The 19,689-nt window shown below is 52.6% G+C and overlaps 1 protein-coding gene across 1 annotated transcript; it reads right to left on the bottom strand.

Moving 5' to 3' along the window:
* Positions 1–1,549: 1,549 nt before the first annotated feature.
* NFATC4 (nuclear factor of activated T cells 4) lies at positions 1,550–10,720 on the bottom strand. Its single transcript, XM_040476811.1, has 10 exons — positions 10,477–10,720; positions 8,281–9,376; positions 6,706–6,868; positions 5,921–6,120; positions 5,415–5,587; positions 4,812–4,952; positions 3,855–3,910; positions 3,451–3,577; positions 2,677–3,258; positions 1,550–1,926 (listed from the first exon to the last, which is right to left on the bottom strand). The coding sequence occupies exons 1-10, from the start codon at positions 10,574–10,576 to the stop codon at positions 1,859–1,861; spliced, it is 2,706 nt and encodes a 901-aa protein (XP_040332745.1). The 5' UTR covers positions 10,577–10,720; the 3' UTR covers positions 1,550–1,858.
* Between the last annotated feature and the right edge of the window lie 8,969 nt (positions 10,721–19,689).

Genomic DNA, 19,689 nt, shown 5'->3' with positions numbered 1-19,689 from the left:
TCTGCCTTGGGAGGCAGTGAGTGCCCGCCATCTGCAGTTTTCCATTCACAGAGGCTGACCTACCCCTTGTCAGAGAGAGATCTTGGGGATGGAGCCAAAGAATGCTCCCTGTGACTCATGTGCCCCAGGGTCCCTCCTGACATTGAGATTACAGGGCAATGACTCTGGCCCCTGCTGGAGGATACTTTTTTTTTTTTTTTAAGATTTTATTTTTAAGTAATCTCTACACCCAATGTGGAGCTCAAAGTTACAACCCCAAGATCAAGAGTTGCAAGCTCTACCAACTGAGCTAGCCAGGCACCCTGAGGGTATCTTTAAAAGAGCAGCCAAAGCCCAGTGATCTGATCACTTGAGGTCAGTTTGGTTCACAAAAATTTGAATTCAGGAAGACAAAGGAAATTCATTGCAGAGCAGCAACCAGACGGAGAGGGGTGGGTGGGGGAAGGTATTATCCCCATTTCCTGGGCCCCCAATCTAGAGCCAGCTTCTGTCACACCTGCCCTGGAACACACAGGTACTTGCCAGGCCTGTCTGGACCCACTGGGCATAGAGAGGCCCCACCAGCCTTAGGTGAGGCAAGTTTCCCAAGTATGAATTCCCTGAATATCTTTTGAGTATGGCCGCCTGCAGCCAGGCCTCTCCAACTCAGCTTGGCGGTACCCAGTGCCTACTGTGTACCAGGCGCCAGGTGAGCAGGGCAGATAAGGTCTGACTTTCCCCAGCCCAGTGGAGACTTGGTCCCTCCCATGGCCTGTTAACTGGGGCAAACCAGGTTTCCAACCCCGGCCTGTCAGTGGGGACATGTGGCTGTACCTGCAGGATAGACCAGGAGATCATACAATGCCCTGAACCCGGGCAAGTGATGACCAGAGCTGTGGGGAGCTGCTTGGTTTCCTATAGTCTACCTCTGAAGCACAGATGTTTCCAGAACGTCTTCACAGTCCTCAAAGGTGGGAGAATCCGGTGTGGATGGTTTCCTATAGTCTACCTCTGAAGCACAGATGTTTCCAGAACGTCTTCACAGTCCTCAAAGGTGGGAGAATCCGGTGTGGATGGGTCCATGCCAGCCCTTCCTCACCCCTAACCATACTTGAGGGAGATAAGCCTCAGGCCCGAGCCCAAAGGTATCTGAGGGTGGGTTGGGCAGGAGGCCAGGAGTGTGGCTGGCATTCAACCTGTTAGTTGATTAGCTGTGTGACCTTGGACAAGCCCTTTTCCCTCTCTGAGCCTGGGATTTCTCCTTTATAAATGGGGAAAAGGGATCAGACTGGTTTTCGTGACCTTGGCTATGAATCCGAATCATCTGAGTGGCGGTAAGAGAAAGAAACTTGAAAATACACAGATTCCTAGGCCCCATCCCAAAGCTCCTAAAGGAATCTGAATCCCCAGGGAGGAGAGGCCTACTCAAGCCCCCAACCTCACTCCAGCTGGGGAGCCTCTGGAGTCCCTTCAAACCCTCCCCAGCACCCCTCCACTGAGAAACTCTTTGGGATACAGGGCTAGAGTAAGCTGCCCCATCTCTCTGTCCAAAGACTTCTGGAGCCTGAAGCACTAGTCAGTGAGCAGTTTATTATCCATCAAGCTGTCCCCAGCCTCCCAGCACCGTGGCCTGTACACAACTAGACACAGCCTTCACTCCAGTCTTTCCTCATACCCAGCCTTGGTCCCCACCCCCATCTTAGCCCCTCCAAGGCAGCACCAGGCCCAGGGGCCACACCTCAGCTAAGGGCAGGGGAGAGGAGGCAAAAGCTGGAGAAAGAGGATCCAGATTGGCCCCAAGCTTCTGGAACCGCCACCCCAGGATGAAGGGAAAGTGGGCAGGGCTTGGGCAGGGGGGCTGGGGTTGCCAGGTGATGCTTCAGGCAGGAGGCTCTTCTCCAGGAGGTGCAGGGAAGCCACTCAGGTCTCGGCCAATGATCTCACTCACTGTAAAGGAGGTGCAGTTGAAAGATTGGGCTAGGGACTGGTCCCCACCTTTTCCAGAAATTCCCAATCCATTCCAGGCAGGCCTCAGTCTAGGATGCTTCTAGGCTCCTCCTCCACTGGCTTCTCTTCCACAGGGCCTCAGTTTCCCCAATGTGTCTTGATACCTGTCCCCAATCAAATCTCACTCAATTCCATCCATGTGGGCTCCCAGGCCCCCATCTTAGCCCTTTCCTGCTGGCTCGGCCTGGGGTGTTTGGGCAGTCACTGTCATCGGGGCCAGAGGTGGGTGCAGCCAGTGGGAGGAAGGAGATGCAAAATACGAAGGCTCCTCATCACCAAACTTGACCACAGTCACCATGTGTGGGGGGACGCTGAGGCAAGGGAAAATGTGCCTGACTGGGACCTCAGCAAGCCCCTGCCCTGCTCTGAAATTCAGTGCGTGACTCTGACAATTGAGGGAGCTGGGCTGAATGGTCTTCAAAGTACTTCTAGCCCGGAAATTCTGTGATCTGGGACAGAGGGCAGAGGCAGGAGAAGGGCTGGGGCAGGAACTCTCTGCACCCTTCAGAACTGAGTTTAACCAGATTTAGGTGGCCACATGCACCAAACACTTGCCTCCTGAGACCCTCCAATTGGCCCTGAGGGCCCGGGGATGCCCCATCTCTGGGAAGCCAAACTCCAGCCCTCAGCAAACATGCAGAGCAATCTCTTGCACACACTCACACTCACAACCCCCAGCCCCACACCCACCTTCCTCCAGCGTGATACCCTGGATAGGGACACTGTCTCGGAAGCCGCTGCTGTAGCCACCCCTGGATTTCTCCTGCTCCGGAGCCCCCTCCCCAGGGCCATAGCTCGGCCCTACCTCATTGTATCCCTCAGCAGGTGGGGGATGAACACCACTCTGGGGAGGGAAGGGGCCTTCGAGCGGTGGGGATGAAGGCAGTGGAGGTCGAAAGGGGGCTGGAGGAGGGAACGGCAGCCCCAAGGGAAATGGGGAGCCCCGTCCTCCATAGGGGTCACTAGGGAAGGGCCGGGGAAGGAAGGAGACTGGAGGCGGGCGGGCACAACCTGCGGTACCCCCAGTCTCAGGGAACATCCGTAGGCCAGCTCTGTAGGATGGTGGGGGCCCCGTCTGGGGGTACAGAGGGGGTGTGCCATAGCTGAAGCCTTCTGACAGGTAAGGAGCTTCGTAAGCAGGGTCTTCGTGGGGATAGGAGGGGTATGGGGGCCTGGGTGGTGAGAAGTCCATGTCAGTGCCAAAGGGGGGGCCAGGTGCTGAAGGGAAGCCGCGGAGAGAGGAGTCCGGTAAAGGCTCCTCCTTGAAGATCACTGGGTAGATGAGAAAGCAGGACACACTGGTGAGAGGGCTGGCAGTCTCCCCACTGCACAGCCTCTGCCCACTTCTCTGTCCCCAGGCTCCATCCGTCCCTTGGATCCTCACGATGGGGCACCGCATCCCTCTGCCCCTGCCTCAGCTCCCCGTATCCCCACACCCCCACCGTGGGCTGTCCCAGAATGTACCAGGCAGGAACTTGAAACTCTGGGTAGGACTGCGCTTCCTCCGCCCATTGGAGACATAAAAGTAGACCTGGACTGGCCGGGACACCCGCTTGTTGCTGTACTCAGGGACAGTCAGGGTCAGCGTCACCTGGGGAAGAACACAGGATGAGGCAGGGAGCCCTCAGGGATCCAGCTTGGCATAGCCCTTTCAAGGACCCAAACTCCACCTCCTGGCTTTTTCCATTTGCTAGACAGCAAACTTCATTTCCTAGAGATGAACCTGCTCCCAGAGTGACCAGACTGCCTCCTCCAGAAAAAAAGAGGTAGTTTCTGGAGTCCATTCCCATGGGCAAGGGACATAGCTGTGAATTTCCTGACTTCTCCCACCACCCGCCCAGGGTGGGTGCCCTAGGTGACACTGGTACCTCATTGCTCTGCAACCGGTTCACTGTGGCCTCCTCCTCCCACTGCAGCTTTCCATCTGTGCAGGAGGAACAGAGAGCTCCAGCCCAATTCCAGGGCCCATGCCCCTTGCCCAGTCCCCTGCCACTTCCCCTCCTGCTAGAGTCAGGGCCACACTCAGAAGGCCCCTACAAGGCCTGGCTCACAGGGGAGCCCATTGCGTGTTTACTCAATTGGATGGAAGAGGCAGCAAACTGAAACAAGAGAAGTGGCAGGGCCAGCCCAGGGAACCAGAGAGAGTTCATGACAGAGGTGACTCTGGAACCCTCCCATTCAGTTCCAAACATCCCCTGCCATGACAGTGCTGGGAGGAAGTTCAAGAGTAAGAAAGGTCCTAGCTTGAAGGAAGGCAATGAGACCCTGATCTCAAGATCCAGAATCTCTGAACCTTCTCTGACATGGTCCCAGGGTGCTCCATTTGAGTGTAGGTGCTGGGGCTCTTGGTGGGCAGGGGTGGGGGGAGGGCAAAGGGCTCAGGTTGGTGGGTTTACTTGGACCCCTAAATGTCCCCTTCTCCAGCCCCGCAACTGACCCGAGGCCCCTCACAGGCTTTGTAATCACAGTTGTGCTACCAGGTCCATAACTCAGGAGGGGCTTGGGGTCTGGGAGGATATAAGTCCCCTCTTCCTCTCTCCTCTATGGACTATCTGCATGGGAGTAAACTGTGTCAAAGCTGACTCCTCTTTGATAAAATGAATGTGATTTCTCACATCTGTTCATCATCTTGAGCATTTCAGATTGCTGTCACACCCATCTCCCCATGGGAAGCAGACAGGACAATAGGAAGGGCAGTCCATCTGTTCCCTTTCACAGATAAGGAAACTGAGGTTCAACTTGCTAGTTTATTGACAGTGCCAGAGATCTCTCACTTGCCCGTTCCAAACTCCTCCTGCCTGCCCCCCGCCCCCATGAGTGCTCACCAGGGCCCCTCTCGATGAACACCACCTTGGAGTCTGGCAGGAAGTTGGAGCCAGTGAGCACTAGTTCCTCTCCTCCTCTCACAGAACAGGCACTGGGGCTGTAGGCCTCTACCTGGGGCAGCTCCTGGGCCGAGCGCTGGGCTGCAGAGCAGTGCAGGAAGGAGGCTGGCTGGGCTGAGTCCAAGAGGACCCCACCCTTCTTGGAATAACTGCCACAGGACCCTGGAGGAGTCCTCCTCGGTAGCAGACATACAAGTAAATCAACAGTATCCCTGGGGTCACACACACCAGGTGAGGAGCTTGGGCAGAGACAGAGATGAACAGCGTCACCTAAGGGCAGAGCTACCCAAACAAGTACACAGGGCCACCCAGAGACAGATGGAGGACAGGCCAGAGACAGTCCAGCCCAGAGACAGAGTCTGTGGCAGGGACAAATTAGAACACTGCCCCCAACCCCTCCATAATAGAAATAAGTGCTGAGTCCTTTATAGGGCTACCTAGGACAGGACACAAGACACTATGCAGAAGAGATGGGAAGCCAGACATACACGCAAACAGGGAGTGGCAAGAGACATAGAGATGGCACAGGGCCTCTTTGCTCACAGCACTCAATGGGCACTGATGCTGTCTGCACTGAGACGACCTTCCCGCTGCCCTGGGGCACGTGCACCCGGAAGACGAGCCGCACACGTGTGTTCTTGCGCCCAATGTCTGTCTCCCCCTTCCGCAGCTCAATGTCTGAGTTCCGGAGCTTCAGGATTCCAGCACAGTCAATGCTGAAGGCAGAGAATGGAAGGCAAGCCCCCACCCAGCTGAAGCCAAATGGCGAGGCCCCTGTAAGGAGGAAGCCCCCACACTTCATCCAAAGCCCTGAATGACTTTCTCTGGGAACCTGGGGGGGGGGGTATTTTCTAATCACAGGTGGTCTCTCCAAGGTGCTCCCTAGGCCCCAAGTCCTCTTCTAGATCATGAGAAGGCCTGGAACCTGTTCCTAGAGGTGATGTCCAGCTAGCTCTTCTGGGAAGAGGAAGAGTGGGCCTAGCTTAGACCTCATGGAAAAGGCTGGTCCTAAAGCCTGAAGACTGAGGGGAAGTGAAGTAGGGACCTACTTGGCTGCCATGTTGTTCTCAGGAAGCAGGGTCATCTCCAACACTTTGGTACCACTGACTACAGCTTCATAGCTAGCTGTGGCCACCATCTTGCCTGTGATACGGTGCACCTGATAGAAGGCATGAGGCCGCAGGTTCCTTTCATCTGCAGTGCCAATGAACATCTGTAGGGTCAGTGGCTTCTCACTGTAGCCTAGGAGCTGGCAGACGGAAAGAGAGGCCACCGAACTGAAACCCCCACTGTCTCATCCTTCATCCATCCCTGGGCTTTCAGTCCGCCAGGGGATGAGGATGGTGAAAGATAAAGGATATCCTGAAAGGGATTCCCAGGGGGAATTGGGCACCAGCTGTGGAGAAAACGTGGCCTGGAGTTTACAGTGTTACTCTTGGAATAAGGCCCAAACTGAGCTGGGCAAAGGGGGAAATCTTCCAAGAGAGACTGGCCCAACTCAACAGACAACCTAACCCCCAGTGAACTTTGGCCTCAGCCTAACCCCTCCCCCATATCTGGCAGGCTACCATTTTCCAGAGTAGACATGAGGCGGGTGTCCCATGGGAAGAGCGGAGCGGGGGTGGAGGGACAGAGAAGGAGAGAGTATATCCGGGTCCTGGAAGTGCACCCTTCCTCCCTTAACTCCAGCCCCTCCCCCAGGCTGCCTGCAGGGTCATTGCTGAGAGGGAGTGTGGGAAAGGGCAGTGCCATGGGTCTGCACAGCTGGAGCCCATCTGCAGGGATCTGGGACTGGAGAAGAGAAAGGCTATCAGGACTGCCCTCTGCCCCTTACCTTGACTACAGGGTGACCACCAGGGGCAGCTTTGACAGCCCCTCGGCTGCCCTCGGTCTCGTAATGGGCCCGGTGGTGGGCTCTAGGCTGCACCTCAATCCTCAGCTCCAGCTGCTCATACTGGCTGGGCAGAGGCCAGTCCAGTGGGGGTAAGGCAGAGGTCCTGGGTAGGAGAGAAAAGCACTGATCATATGCAGTCTCAGACCTCAGTCGGAGCAGCGCTGGGCCCAGCTCCCCGGGATGTGAGGGAGGAGGGGGTGTGAGTGTGGGAGAAAGGAAGTCACAGCAGAAATAAAACAGTCCACCAGCCCCAAAGCAAGGGAGATAGGAGATAGCCCTCTCAGAGCCCCTTGAGATGAGGGTGTGGAAGATGACACAAGGCCTGAGACTCCTTTCTTTCCAGTTCTGAGCACAGGGTTTGGGGTGGCGAGGGTTCCTTCATGGGGAGGCAGAGGTGAACCCAGACCTAATCCTAATCCCCAGACCTGGATGGGAAGAGTCAAGTAAAGAAATTCTTCAGGCCAGAAAAGTCCTCAGAGGTTACCCCTTTGTTTTTCAGATAAAGAAACTGAGGCCCAGGAAGTAGAATCCAGCAAGCCAAGCAAGCCAGTGACTGACAGAAGCCAGGATTGTTTCCAAGCCAGCACCCTCTCTACTAGTTGGGGCTGGACAGGTCAGTTCCAGAAAGCTGGGGGTTACAGATGGGCAACTTTCCTGTCCTGAACTCAAAGATACCCCCCCCCCCAGGTGGTGGCTGGCATCGTCTAGAGACACTCTGAGTAGTCGAAACTAGGGGAGAGGCTACCATCCAGAAAGTAGAGGCCAGGGATGTTGCTAAACTATCCTACAGCGCCCACCACAGCCCCATACAACCATCATCCTGCTCAAAATATCAACCATGCTGCGGAAGTGAAACCCTGCCCTGCAGGAACCCATGAGAGCAGGTGTAAAGGTTTCTTTCCCCAGGAAACTTTTCTGCATAGAGCCAACTCAATCTGACATCCCAAGATTTAGGATTACTGAAATGTGCAGGGTTCTTGAGTGAAAGGGGTGGGAGAACTTCAAGAACTGCTTGTTTCAGTATGAATTCCTTGACTTGCAAGCTATTTTATTCAAATTAGCAGCTACACTTTTAATCAGTAAGTCAGGGCCCTAGAAATTAAGAGAAGGGAGACTCCCTGCTACCGGGTGTAGGGCAGAAATCCAGCCAGGTTCCATGCCCAGCCAGTGCCAGCATAGAGCTAAGGGTGGGGAACACCCTAGAGATGCTCCTTCTTTACCTAAGTGGTTCTCTTGGTGGGGGTGGGGGAGAGGTTTTTCCTTATTGGTCCCCAGTGTCCTTTTGTAAATTGTCTGGAGGGGGTGGGGTTTTTATTTTGTTTTGTTTTATTTTGTTTTGTTTTGTTTTTTAATGCTCTCCAAAACTGGGTAGATGGCAGCAGCCAAGCTGGTTGCAGATTCTCTTCTGAAATGCCAAGGACACAGAACTAGGACCTTTCTTCAAACCCATCCCGTCACCCTCCTGCTCTAAGTGAGATGGCTGGAGACACAGGCGGTGCTAGGCACAATCCTCACCTGAAGATGGGGCTGTGTCCCCCAATCCGGGCCTTGGACCAAGCCAGTGGGGAGGGCACTGCCAGGTAGTCCATGCCCGCCACCTCCTTCCGAGGACCCCCGGGAGGAGCCACAGCCTCCTCTGCTCCTGACTGCAGCTTTCCATTGCACGGGGCAGGCTCCTCAGGCCGAGGCAGAGCCACTGCCTGCTCGCTGGAGGTCCGCCGGGTCTTCTGCGGGATGCTCTCCGCCGGTGGGGCTCCCACGTAGTCAAAAGGGCCAGGGGAGCCAGGGTCACGGGCCAGAGGCAATGGGGGTGGTGGAGGTGGCTCGGGCCCCTCCTCCCCCAGGCTGCCACGGCGGGACAGAGCTGGGGAGGCCGAAGACGGGGTCCCAGAGCTGGAATAGCGCCGCTTGCCACAGGGAGAGGCGGGCCTCGGGGAGGCTGGGGTGGGCCCAGGAGCGCTGAGGAGTAGCCAGCTATCCTCTGGCCCCCGACCTCCGGGGCTCGGACCATACAGGTTCCAGGGATCGTCGGGGGTCCACGGCCTAGGGGAGGCCCTAGGCGACGGCAGGGGGGAGCCCAGGCCAAAGCGGGAGGCCGCCTCATTTAGCTCAGACTCCACCTCGTCGCAGGCCGCATACAGGGCTGCCTCGTCTGAAGCGTCGGAGAAGAAGCTCCACGAGGACAGGCTGCTGCTGCCAGGGCTGGGGCTGAAGAAGGGGCCCCCGCCCTGGCCCCCGGTCTCTCGGTAGCCCCCAAAGCCTTCTGGTGGCGGGTAATCCCTGGGGGAGCCGTCCCCCCAGGCATCAGGGTTGTCCTCCAGCGTGGCCGGCGGGTCGGGCGTGGGAGAGATGGAGGTGATGCGGATGCTAGGGCACTCAAGAACACGGCCTCCCCCAACCCCCCCGGAAGCCCCTCCCGGCCCCCCCAGCCTCACTGACCGGGCGGGCTGGCTCTCCCAAGTGCCAGGTGAGGGGGCCGGGCGGGGTGGTGGCGAATGCATGCCAGGCCGAGGGGGTGGAGGCCGAGGAATGCCAATAGGGGCAGCGCCATAGGGAGGGGGCTCCCCCAGGGCCAGACGGCAGCATGGCGGGGCGTCCTCTGAGTCCAGTTCTGTCGAAATGGGAAGGGAGGGGAACAGAGAGAGGGATGCCACAGGAGATGGGGACAAAGAGAAGCAGGTGAGATGTCTGGGTTCCTCGAGTGGCCAGCCCTCCACGCCCCGTATGCCACCCCCTCCTCAGTATAAGGGGGCTGGGTCCTGAGATGCCCTTCAGAGCCACGAAGACAAAGGCAAAGTTGGACCTCAGAAGGTGGAGTGCACAGATCCAGACGTCCCAGGCCTTTTCCCACTGGGATAACCTGAGCCCCTGGCCCTGGAACCAGGGGTACCAGACGGGGCGGGTCTTAAGGTGAGGAAGGCGACTCGAGAGGAGCTGGATTTGGGCCTGGAGGCGTGTTTAGGGAAGCGCAGGGCTGGGCTGGGGGCGACTCACACATGAACCCAATTAGCAGCGGCTCCCAAACCCCCAAACGGTGCTGGCAGGAGCCCCAGTTGCCATCGCAACAGTGGCCAAGGGAGGGGGGGCTCCAGGGCTGTGGCAACGAGGGGAGGTGGCTCCTCCCTCGCTCCCCCCATCTGGGGGCGGGGGTACAGCCGAGGGGATGCTGCGTGCCGGGCCCGGCCCGGGGGAGGGGGCCGCGGGCAGCGCGAATTCCGTGAGAGCGGCGGCCACCGCCCCCGGCTCAGTCCCCGCCATCTGCCTCTCATTGCGGCCGGCGGGGGAGGGGGAGGGGAGGGGCGCCCTGGCGGGCCCGGAGAGCTCCCCCAGCCCCGGGCGTCGGGTCCGCCGGCCCAGGGCCGGGACCGCGACGGACACGCTCCGGGGCCCCCTTCCCCTTCCCCTGGCAGCGCCCGGGGCTCCCGGGGCCGCTGTTCCCGCCCGCCCCCCAGCCCGGTGACAGACGGCCCAGCCGAGAGGCGGCGCGCGGCCAACGGCACCCCCACCCCCACCCCAGTCACGACCTAAAAAGGAGAAAGTGGTGCCCGGCCCCCAGCCTCACCTCCGCAGACCCCTCAGCCTCTGCGACTTCCCCCCACCTCTGAGCCCCTCATCCTCCACCCCAGGCTCGCTGTCCTAAAATCCCCAGTCTCGGGATCTCCGGGCCCTTCCTTTCTTGACCCCAAGACCACTTCCCAGCCCCGCACTAACCTTCCCCCGACCCCCCCGCGCCCAGCGGGGGGGTCTCCTTTTCCTCCCCGAACACCAGCTTAAATTCCAGCTCCTCATCCTCGCAGCTCGCTGCCCCCATGGAGCCGGACAGAGCCCCCAGGTCCCGGTCTCGGTGGGAGGGGGGGAAGCTCAGGAGGCTGCCGTATCTTCACCCGTGGCTCCCTCCCTCCCCTTCTCCGTGACGCCCCCTCCTCCGCCGCTGCCTCCTCCCTCCGGACGCCCCCTCGTTATTATAGAAACTTTTCCAAACTTTTTTCCCCCAAACTTCTTCAAAGCGCCCCCCCAGCCTGTCCCTGATTGGCTGCCCGGGATGCTCCAGCCCCTCCTCCAGGGATGAGATGAGAAAACCACGCGCCCCTCGTCCTCCCCCACCCTCCCTCCCTCTGTCCTCTCTCCAGTCCCTCCTCCTCAAAAAAAAAAAAAAAAAAAAAAAAGGAACAAAACTTAATTGGAAAACGGTCCCTCAGGCTTGGTGCGACCTCACTGAAGCCTGTAGGCCCGCATTGGAGACAATCATATCCCTCCGGGAGCATTTCCACCACCACCACCACCCACTTGTTAGTCTAAGTTGGGGCTCCGGGTTCGAGAGCCTTAAAGGGGCCATATCCTGGGTCCACCGTGTAGAGAGCCCAGGCAGACCCTTTCTTAAGTTCTGAAGAGTTGTGCAGCCAGCAACTCTCAAGCAAGGACACCTCCTCTCTCCTTCGCCTCCAAGCCTTCAGGCCCAGCGGGCTCTGGGGTGCAGAGCAGCTACAGCCTGCTCTGAAAAGGAAAAGGTCTTCCATCGTCTGAGGCCGCCGTGCCTGGAAGCCTTTGCCCTGCAGAATCAGCCCTTCCAGCTACCGTCTCTGCCCAACCCTCAAAGGTGAAGAACTTTTAGCCGTCTTGGGGAACTGTTCAAAGGTCCACAGCCTCTGACGGGCGGTGATCCAGGCCGGACTTTACTGCTGCCCTTGTCCCAGCCACCCAGAGGGGCCATTAATTAGCCTCCGCGGGAAGTCGGCTCCCTCCTCCCTAGAAATGCAGTCTGGAATGAATCTCGGATCCGATGGCATCCCGCTCCGGCTCGCCTGAAAACCCTGGCCAGATTTTCTAGGAGCCCAGAGCCGGGCGACCTTGTGGGCCCCGGGGTTGGACACCTGTCACCTGGGCGGGGGGGAGGAAGGAAGACTCGGACTGGAGTTTCAAGGAAGGGCAGGTATGGTGGGGCCTGGTTGGGTGAGAGGGAGTTAGATCAGAGATTCTTGATTCAGAAGGCGGCCGGGGTACCATCCCCGCCCCCGACCCCCAAGCAAGAATGTGTACTTCAAAGTTCTCTAACAGGCCGCAGCGATTTTTCATCTAAATCCCTCCAGCTCAGGGCTGCGCCCTCAGCGGCGCCCCAGCTCCGCACCTAAAGGGTTAAGCGACGCCCCTCGGGTCAGACGTTTACAAACACTCGGGAGCCGGGCGGGGACCGCGCCCGTTACTCTAATGAGAAACAGGCTCTGCGGGGCTGGGGAAGAGGGGAGGGCTGGCCAGGCGGGCCGGAGCTCCGCAGCGGCGCAGGCGGCTTCCCTCCCTTCCCTCCCGTCCTCCCGCTGGCCCGCCCTGGGGACCCCCCCCCTCCAGCCCCCGGGGACCCCAGTGACGTGCGGAGCTGCTCCGGCTCCGAGCCCAGGACCGCGACGTTGGAGGGGCGGGGATAAGAGGCTGGGCCGGCGGGGAGAGAAGAATGTTCCGAGGCCGAGCAGGGAGGCGGCCTGGTTTGATTTTTCTTTTTCTTTTTCTTTTCCTTTTTTTTTTTTTTTTTTCCTCCCCCTTTGGTTGGTCTCCTCAAATTACATTTCCCTTCCAGCTTCATCTCGGAAATAAAAGAAGGAGAGACCTACAGGGAGGGAGAGCGAGGAACACCCTGAGACTCGCGCGACCAGCTTCCACCCGAGGGGGCTGCAGAGAGAGGAGGGAAGCGGAGGCTAGAAGGGCAGGGGAAGAGACCCCAACCCAGCCCCTGCTTCCCCACACGTCGCCCCCGCGCCCCCCACCCCTCTGCTACACACGCAGACGCGCACATTCTTTTCAAATGTCATATTTCCTTTGATCCTGGGCAGCGTTTCTCCATGTGTCTGGCTCAGCTCCTGCCCAGCCAGCCACCTCCCCCTCTCACCCCCCTTTGTATATTTTCCTGGAGAACTCTTCCCCTCCTCCAAGCATCTGGAAGGCCCTCGAGGCTGGCGTCGGCGCACATTCCCCCAGCGACTCTGGCCTCGCCTTCCAGTGACTCAATTTCCCCTCTGCGGGTGTCGGGCGGGGAGGGGGGGCGGGGGCGGGGAACAGAGGGGAGAGTTGTTGAGAGCAGAAGTAGTACGAGCGAGCCTGAAGACTGTTCAGAGTGCCAAGCTTCTCTGGGGGGAGTGGAGCGGGGCATCCCCTAGATTCTGAAAACCCTCCGATCTGCCTGGGCTACAGCAGAGGGATGGACTTTATGACTTCTGCAACGTCCCGCCTGGGGAAGAGCGAGTATTTGTAGGTTTAGGTTGCTGTACACTTCTGCTCCCCGGCGCCCATAAAGACCCAGCCTCCCTCGCTCCGGCAGTCCCAGGTTTCTCGCGCGCCTAACCTTTGTCCTCGCTCCGCTGCCCCCTAGCGGGCAAACCTGAGCGCCGTTCGGCTCTCTTTCACCTTGTGTTAGTGGAACCTTTTGCCTAGTGCTCTGCACTTTCACAACCTTGATTGAACGGCCTTGGAGGTGGACGTTATTATTTTTTTAATCACAGATACATTCTCCTTGTAAATGACTCAAGCCGTAGAAAACTATATAGTAAACCGTGACAGTCCACCTTTTTGTGTACATTTCCTAACATGTACACACACCTGCTCTTTTCAGGAACATGAGCCCATGCTGCAAGCATTTTTCATGACTTGCTCTTTTTTTTTCCCCCTCATTTTAACAAATGGCTTGGAGATCTTTTCCTGTCGGTACATGTGCATCTGAAAATGGTGACAAAAGTGTCCATCTCTTCATGTGAGGTTAGTGACACAGCTAGGTCTGTGGGTCCTTTACCAGTGCTAATATGGCCCATGCCATATTTTACATAGGAATCCGTGTTAGGCTGAACTCCCCCCAAAAGCTGAGGCTGAGACAAGAATGACATGCAGGTAGTTTATTGTGGAAATCAATCACAAGGGAAAAGGCAAGTGAGGAATGGGAAGAGGGAAAGTGGGAACGAGGGAAAGCAGGTCCAAGGATGTGGTACTAAGCTGGTCACTGCTCTGAGCAACTGGAACATTATCCCACTGGGACTTTCTGTGGAGCCACATAGAATATGAGTCAAGAGACAAAGAGAGGAATATTTACCCACTGACTCTTACCCCCAATGGTCAAAAGTTGCCCCTTGAATTGTTAATTCCCTCACCCTTCCAAGTTTACACAAGTGTCAGAAATGATAGGTGTCCCACAAGGCTGCAGTGAAGAATTCTCCAGGGAAAAGGCAAAAGCTAGGTGCTGTAGTTGGGAGCAGATACTGTCAGGTGATGCCTGCAAGCAGTTAGTTGCCGCAGTAATAGCTACAGTAAAAAGATGGGTGGAGAGTATTTGAGGCAGCTAAGATGTGCCTGTACAAGATCATTCATTCAAACAAAAAATATGTTTTGAAGTAAGTACCTTTATGTTCAGAGGCAGTTCTAGGCATTGGGTACCTATACTTATAAACCAAGCCCCCAAGATTTCCAGTTATTGTCAAGCTGGAAATATATTTCGTACTTGACATCTCCCTCTTCTTTGCTCCAATAACCATAGAAAAGTATGTTTTTGTTTTTTAATTTTTTTAACGTTTATTCATTTTTGAGAGACAGAGTGTGAGCAGGGGAGAGGCAGAGAGAGAAGGAGACACAGAATCTGAAGCAGGCTCCAGACTCTGTCAGCACAGAGCCCGATGCGGGGCTCAAACCCATGAACCATGAGATGGCGAGATCATGACCTGTGCTGAAGTCAGACACCCAACCAACCGAGCCACTCAGGTACCCCATAGAAAAGTATGTGTTATTCATGTAGTATCTACCTCCTTTTTATTCCCTTCATTGCTACCCCGGTTTAGACCTTGATTTTTTCCTGACTGATTTTTCCTGACTGAGACTGTCAGTAACAACAAATACCTTACATATTTGACAACTGAAGTATATGATTTTCAAAGCCCATCTCTTCTGTAACAAAAGATTATTTTCAGTATTAATGATGATATGAAACATAATCATGACCAGAAAAGAAATACAGAGTACAAATTTTCTTTTACTGACCTTATATGTTCATAATAATGCCAGTAACATATATATGTTACAGAACAAGAAAAGAAAAAGCAATGGGTTAATAATTATAATTATATACATATATTTTTTATCTTAAATAAAAAAGGAAAAACATATTTACATATTGATCTGCCATAGGAATGAATTATGACACGACAATTTCTGTTCCAGGTCTTAATTTTTACAAATTTGTCAATGACTTTGTAAAAATTGATCTTCCCATATAGACAATAGAGCCAAATTTCTTCTTCTATTTCATTCATGATTGATCAAAGAAAATTTTTTAATAATTTTACATGTTTTTGAAACATAATTCACTTACCACAAAATTCACTCTTTGAAAGCACACAACTCGGTAGATTTTAGTATATTCACAGAGTCGTGCAGCCTTCACCATATATATCTAATTCCAGGCTATTTCCAACACCCCAAAAGGGCGGTTAGTAGCCATTCTCTATTCCCCCGTTCCCGTAATTGCTGGAAACCACTAATCAACTTCCTGTCTCCATAGATTGCCTATTCTGGACATTTCATATAAATGGAATAACATAATACGTCAACTTTTGTGCCTGTCTTCTTTTACTTAGCATAATGTTTTCAAGGTTCATCCATGTTGTAGATATCATTAAAAAGACCTGTTCTGTCACGATCTCGCGGTCCGTGAGTTCGAGCCCCGCGTCGGGCTCTGGGCTGATGGCTCAGAGCCTGGAGCCTGTTTCCGATTCTGTGTCTCCCTCTCTCTCTGCCCCTCGCCCATTCATGCTCTGTCTCTCTCTGTCCCAAAAATAAATAAACGTTTAAAAAAAAAAATAAAAAAAAAAAAAAGACCTGTTCTTTTTTATGGCTAAATGTCAATTTTAATTTTGAAATTTTTCTTCATACAAAGCAAGAGATATATCAATAGCTAGAAAAAACATTATTTCATTGGTTATTGTTAAACCCTTTTATTAGTATATAACTTTTCACATGTTTACATCTTATCTCCCAATTAGATAATATATACCCAGAAGGAGCTACTAAGTTTTGGGATGATTTGTTATGTAACATTTGCTCAGGCTTGAGGTCCAGGAGCTAGGATGAGATCTGGGCCCTTGCACCTGAGCTTTGTGCCATGATGGGATGAGACTTGAAGATTTTAAGGGCAGGGGATGAGTGTGGGAGGGATGTGAATTGCTATGACCAGTAGGCAGACTGTGATAGACTTTATCTTCTAAAGATGTAGGTATTTATCCCATTCAACATGCCCTTCTTACAGTGTAACTGCTAGTCCTGCCACCCAGAGACGGGAGGTCTGTGTTCTCCCCCTTGATTGTAACCAGGGGCTTGTGACTGCCTTAACCAATGGCATACAATAACTTTTGAGGCTAGGTCATAAAAAGAATATACATTCTGTCTGGAGTGTGCTCTCTTCCTCTCTCTCTCTCTCTCTCTCTCTCTCTCTCTCTCTCTGTCTCTCTTTCTCAATGCTTGCCATATTTCCAGGAAGCCCGAGACACATGGAGAAGTCACATGTATGTGGTACAGCCAGTTGCCCTAGCTAAAGTCTCAGCCAACAGTCAATATCAACTGCTACACATGTGAGGATTCTAGCTCCCAGCCTTCAAGTCCCCCACCAGACACTGTGGAGCAGATAGATAGGAGCCTTTATCAAACATCTATTATGTGTCAGAAACCATGCTAAGCTCTAGGATACATAGATTCATAGGAGATAGTTGTTGACCAATTGAAGACTTGGTAAGAGATGGTGTTTAGATAACTAGGTGCATCCATTAGAATTAGGCATGGGCCGTATATGACATAAAAACCTGACATAATGGTGGCTTAAATGAGATGGGGGTTTATTTTTCTCTCATATAAAAGCTCTACAGGTAGGCATGCAAAGTCTCAGTATGGCAGCTCCACAGCTATCTGGCTTCCAAGCTCCTTCTGTCTTCCTGTTTCACCATCCCTAGCATTCCACTTCACAGAAGATCCATAAAGGATCCAGCTCAAGATCCAACCATCATGTCCATATTTAAACAAACAAGAAAAAAGAAAAGCCAAAGAATACATACCCTCTCCCTACCCACATCATATATATTCCAATTGGCCAGAATTTAGTCATATGGCCACATACAGCTGTGGGGGAGGCTGGGAAATGTATTTATTCCAAGTGGACATAAGTCTAGCTAAAAATGTCATATTCTGTTACTAAGAAAGATAGGGAGAAAGACTACTGGGGCCAATTAGCAGCCTCTGCAAACTAGAGAAATGGATTTGGGGATTATCCAGAAATTCCAGTTACACATGTTTTTTCTTTCCCCTAATATAAGATATTTTGGGGGTGCCTGGGTGGCTCAGTCAGTTAAGCATCTGACTTCGGCTCAGGTCATGATCTCACAGCTTGTGAATTCAAGCCCCACATCAGGCTCTGTACTGACAGCTCAGAGCCTGAAGCCTGCTTCAGATTCTGTGTCTCCCTCTCTCTCTGCCCCTCCCCCAGCTCACACTCTGTCTCTCTCAAAAATAAATAAATATTTAAAAAAAATTTTAAATAATATAGGATATTTTCTTGACTTACCACATAATTATCCTCATTAAGCATTATACAGAACACATAAAGTTCATTTTATAGTTAAGAAGAAACAACTTTATGAGATTTCTGGTTATCCTATTTTAGGGATGCTATCCATGATGTTGTTTACAGCAACAGAGCCCTCATTCTACAACCAGGGACACTGTTCTCTCAAGTCTCAACAACAACTATGCTTCTCCTGAATCATCATGCAAAAGGCAAAACCATAGAGACATTTAAAATGGCCAATCCTGGGGCACCTGGGTGGCTCAGTTGGTTGAGCATCTTGACTTTGGCTCAGGTCATGATCTCCTGGTGCATGAGTTCAAGCCCCACATCACAGAGCCTGCTTCAGATCCTCTGTCCCTTCCTCTCTGCCCCTCCCCCACTTGTGCTCTCTCAAAAATAAACAAAACATTTAAAATAAGAAAAAAATGGCAGATGCTGAGCTTTTTGTGGGCTGCTAAGCACTCACAATATACATTGTAGATCATTACTTCAATTAATTTGGTCCAATCTAAAATTATCTTCTGCCATTTTTCTTTTTTTAATTTTTTAAAAATTTATTTATTTTTATTTTTGAGAGACAGAGAGAGCAAGCTGGGGAGGGGCAGAGACAGAATCCCAAGCAGGCTCCACACTGTTAGCACGGAGCCGGATGCAGGGCTGGGACTCATGAACCTTGTGATCATGACCTGAGACGAAACCAAGAGTCAGTCACTTAACCGACTGAGCCACCCAGGTGCCCCCTGTCGTCTTTCACAAATTCATGATCACACGCATTAAATTGTATAATCACACGGAATCCCCCAGATTTTGCCCCAGAAATTTCCTGCAGCTTCTTATGAGTATCATTCCTATTTACTCTGGTATGTTATTGCTTCTCACTCTCTGGTTTATCCTGGTCACAGGACGAGTATAAGGACATGAGGCGTAGGGTAGGAAATAGTAAAGCACTCTCCCCTCTGTCAGAGGGACACAATGAAAAACTGTTTCAAAGGAGTCTGTGGGATTGGGTTTTTCCCAAGACCCCTAGTTCTTTTCTTATGGCCATATTTGGATTGTCAAGATCTTGATCTTTTTCCGGATCATTATTCTTACTTTCACTGCATAATCTTTTTTTTTTTTTAATTTTTTTTTTCAACGTTTATTTATTTTTGGGACAGAGAGAGACAGAGCATCAATGGGGGAGGGGCAGAGAGAGAGGGAGACACAGAATCGGAAACAGGCTCCAGGCTCTGAGCCATCAGCCCAGAGCCCGACGCGGGGCTCAAACTCACGGACCGCGAGATCATGACCTGGCTGAAGTTGGACGCTTAACAGACTGCGCCACCCAGGCGCCCCTTCACTGCATAATCTTGATGAGGTTGTAAACTTATCTGCAGTTCAACAACGTGCAAGATCAGCTTCAGAATTCAGTTTACATCTGACATCTACAGGGAAAGATGCATACAGCTGTGCTGTATTTTCTTCTGGGCTTTGAGATGGAATATTCTGTATTCTGATATTTTTATTCTTCAACCTTTAGCTATCCCCCCTTTAGCTACCATAGGAAGCAAAATCCAACCCTAAAATTGGATTCCTCATTACCATTTACCTTTAACTTGTTCTCATTACCTTTAACTTGTTCTATAGGAACTGCTACCTGGCCCCTTAGAATCATATCTAGCTTGCTTTGCTATAGCATATGGAAGGAGCCTCATTTCCTTTTGCTCCGTCTTTACTCTATATTCAATTCCATATGTCCCACGTATTCTCTGCATACAGTCCTACCTATAGATTAATGAAAAGACTTATTGAACAATCATCTCATTCGCCACTACTGAGATACCATACTGAAGTTAAGAGCTCTTTGTACTTTGACCTGGTGGCTAATATATGGTATTGTTCATCCAATACCAGAATAGATGGTTTTGAGAAACAAGATGTTGTAGGCAGAGTGATGGTCCCCAATTATTAGGTAAGGGTCTGAGAAGAAATTTCACCAGTCTCATGGTACCAAGAAAACAAATGTTGGAGTTCAAGACCTGTTGAGAAGGAGGGCCCTGATTAACACTCCTGGATTTCAGTTAGGGCCCCTGAAGAACTATACTCTCAGACTAAAGGTGTAATCAGTAAGGGTTCACACAAGAGACAGAAATCACACAAGAATTTGAACCAGGAAACTTGAATATAAAATATCAACTATAATGGGGTATTAGAGTACTGAGAGATTGGCTTGTAAGAAAAAAAGAGAACTCTAAAGAAGACAGGAATAACAGATACGAGAAAAACCACTACCTCAAGGCTAAAATAAAACACCAAGGAAGAGGGGCACCTGGGTGGCTCAGTCGGTTAAGCGACTCTTAATTTAA

The sequence above is a fragment of the Herpailurus yagouaroundi genome, unplaced genomic scaffold, assembly GCF_014898765.1.
Source record: "Herpailurus yagouaroundi ecotype Mexico unplaced genomic scaffold, PumYag 141, whole genome shotgun sequence".
Taxonomy (NCBI): Eukaryota; Metazoa; Chordata; class Mammalia; order Carnivora; family Felidae; genus Herpailurus; species Herpailurus yagouaroundi.
Note: the sequence above shows the minus strand (reverse complement) of the source record. Positions and strands in the feature narration are given on the sequence as shown.

Bases quoted from the DNA above. Each gene is read 5' to 3' on its own strand.
- NFATC4 (XM_040476811.1), bottom strand. From the start codon at position 10,576: ATGGGGGCAGCGAGCTGCGAGGATGAGGAGCTGGAATTTAAGCTGGTG. The intron at 3,911-4,811 runs GTGAGCACTCAT...CCTCCTGCACAG, and splicing joins GTTCATCGAGAGGGGCCCTG to ATGGAAAGCTGCAGTGGGAG. The intron at 1,927-2,676 runs GTGGGTGTGGGG...CCTCCTTTACAG, and splicing joins GGGTATCACGCTGGAGGAAG to TGAGTGAGATCATTGGCCGA.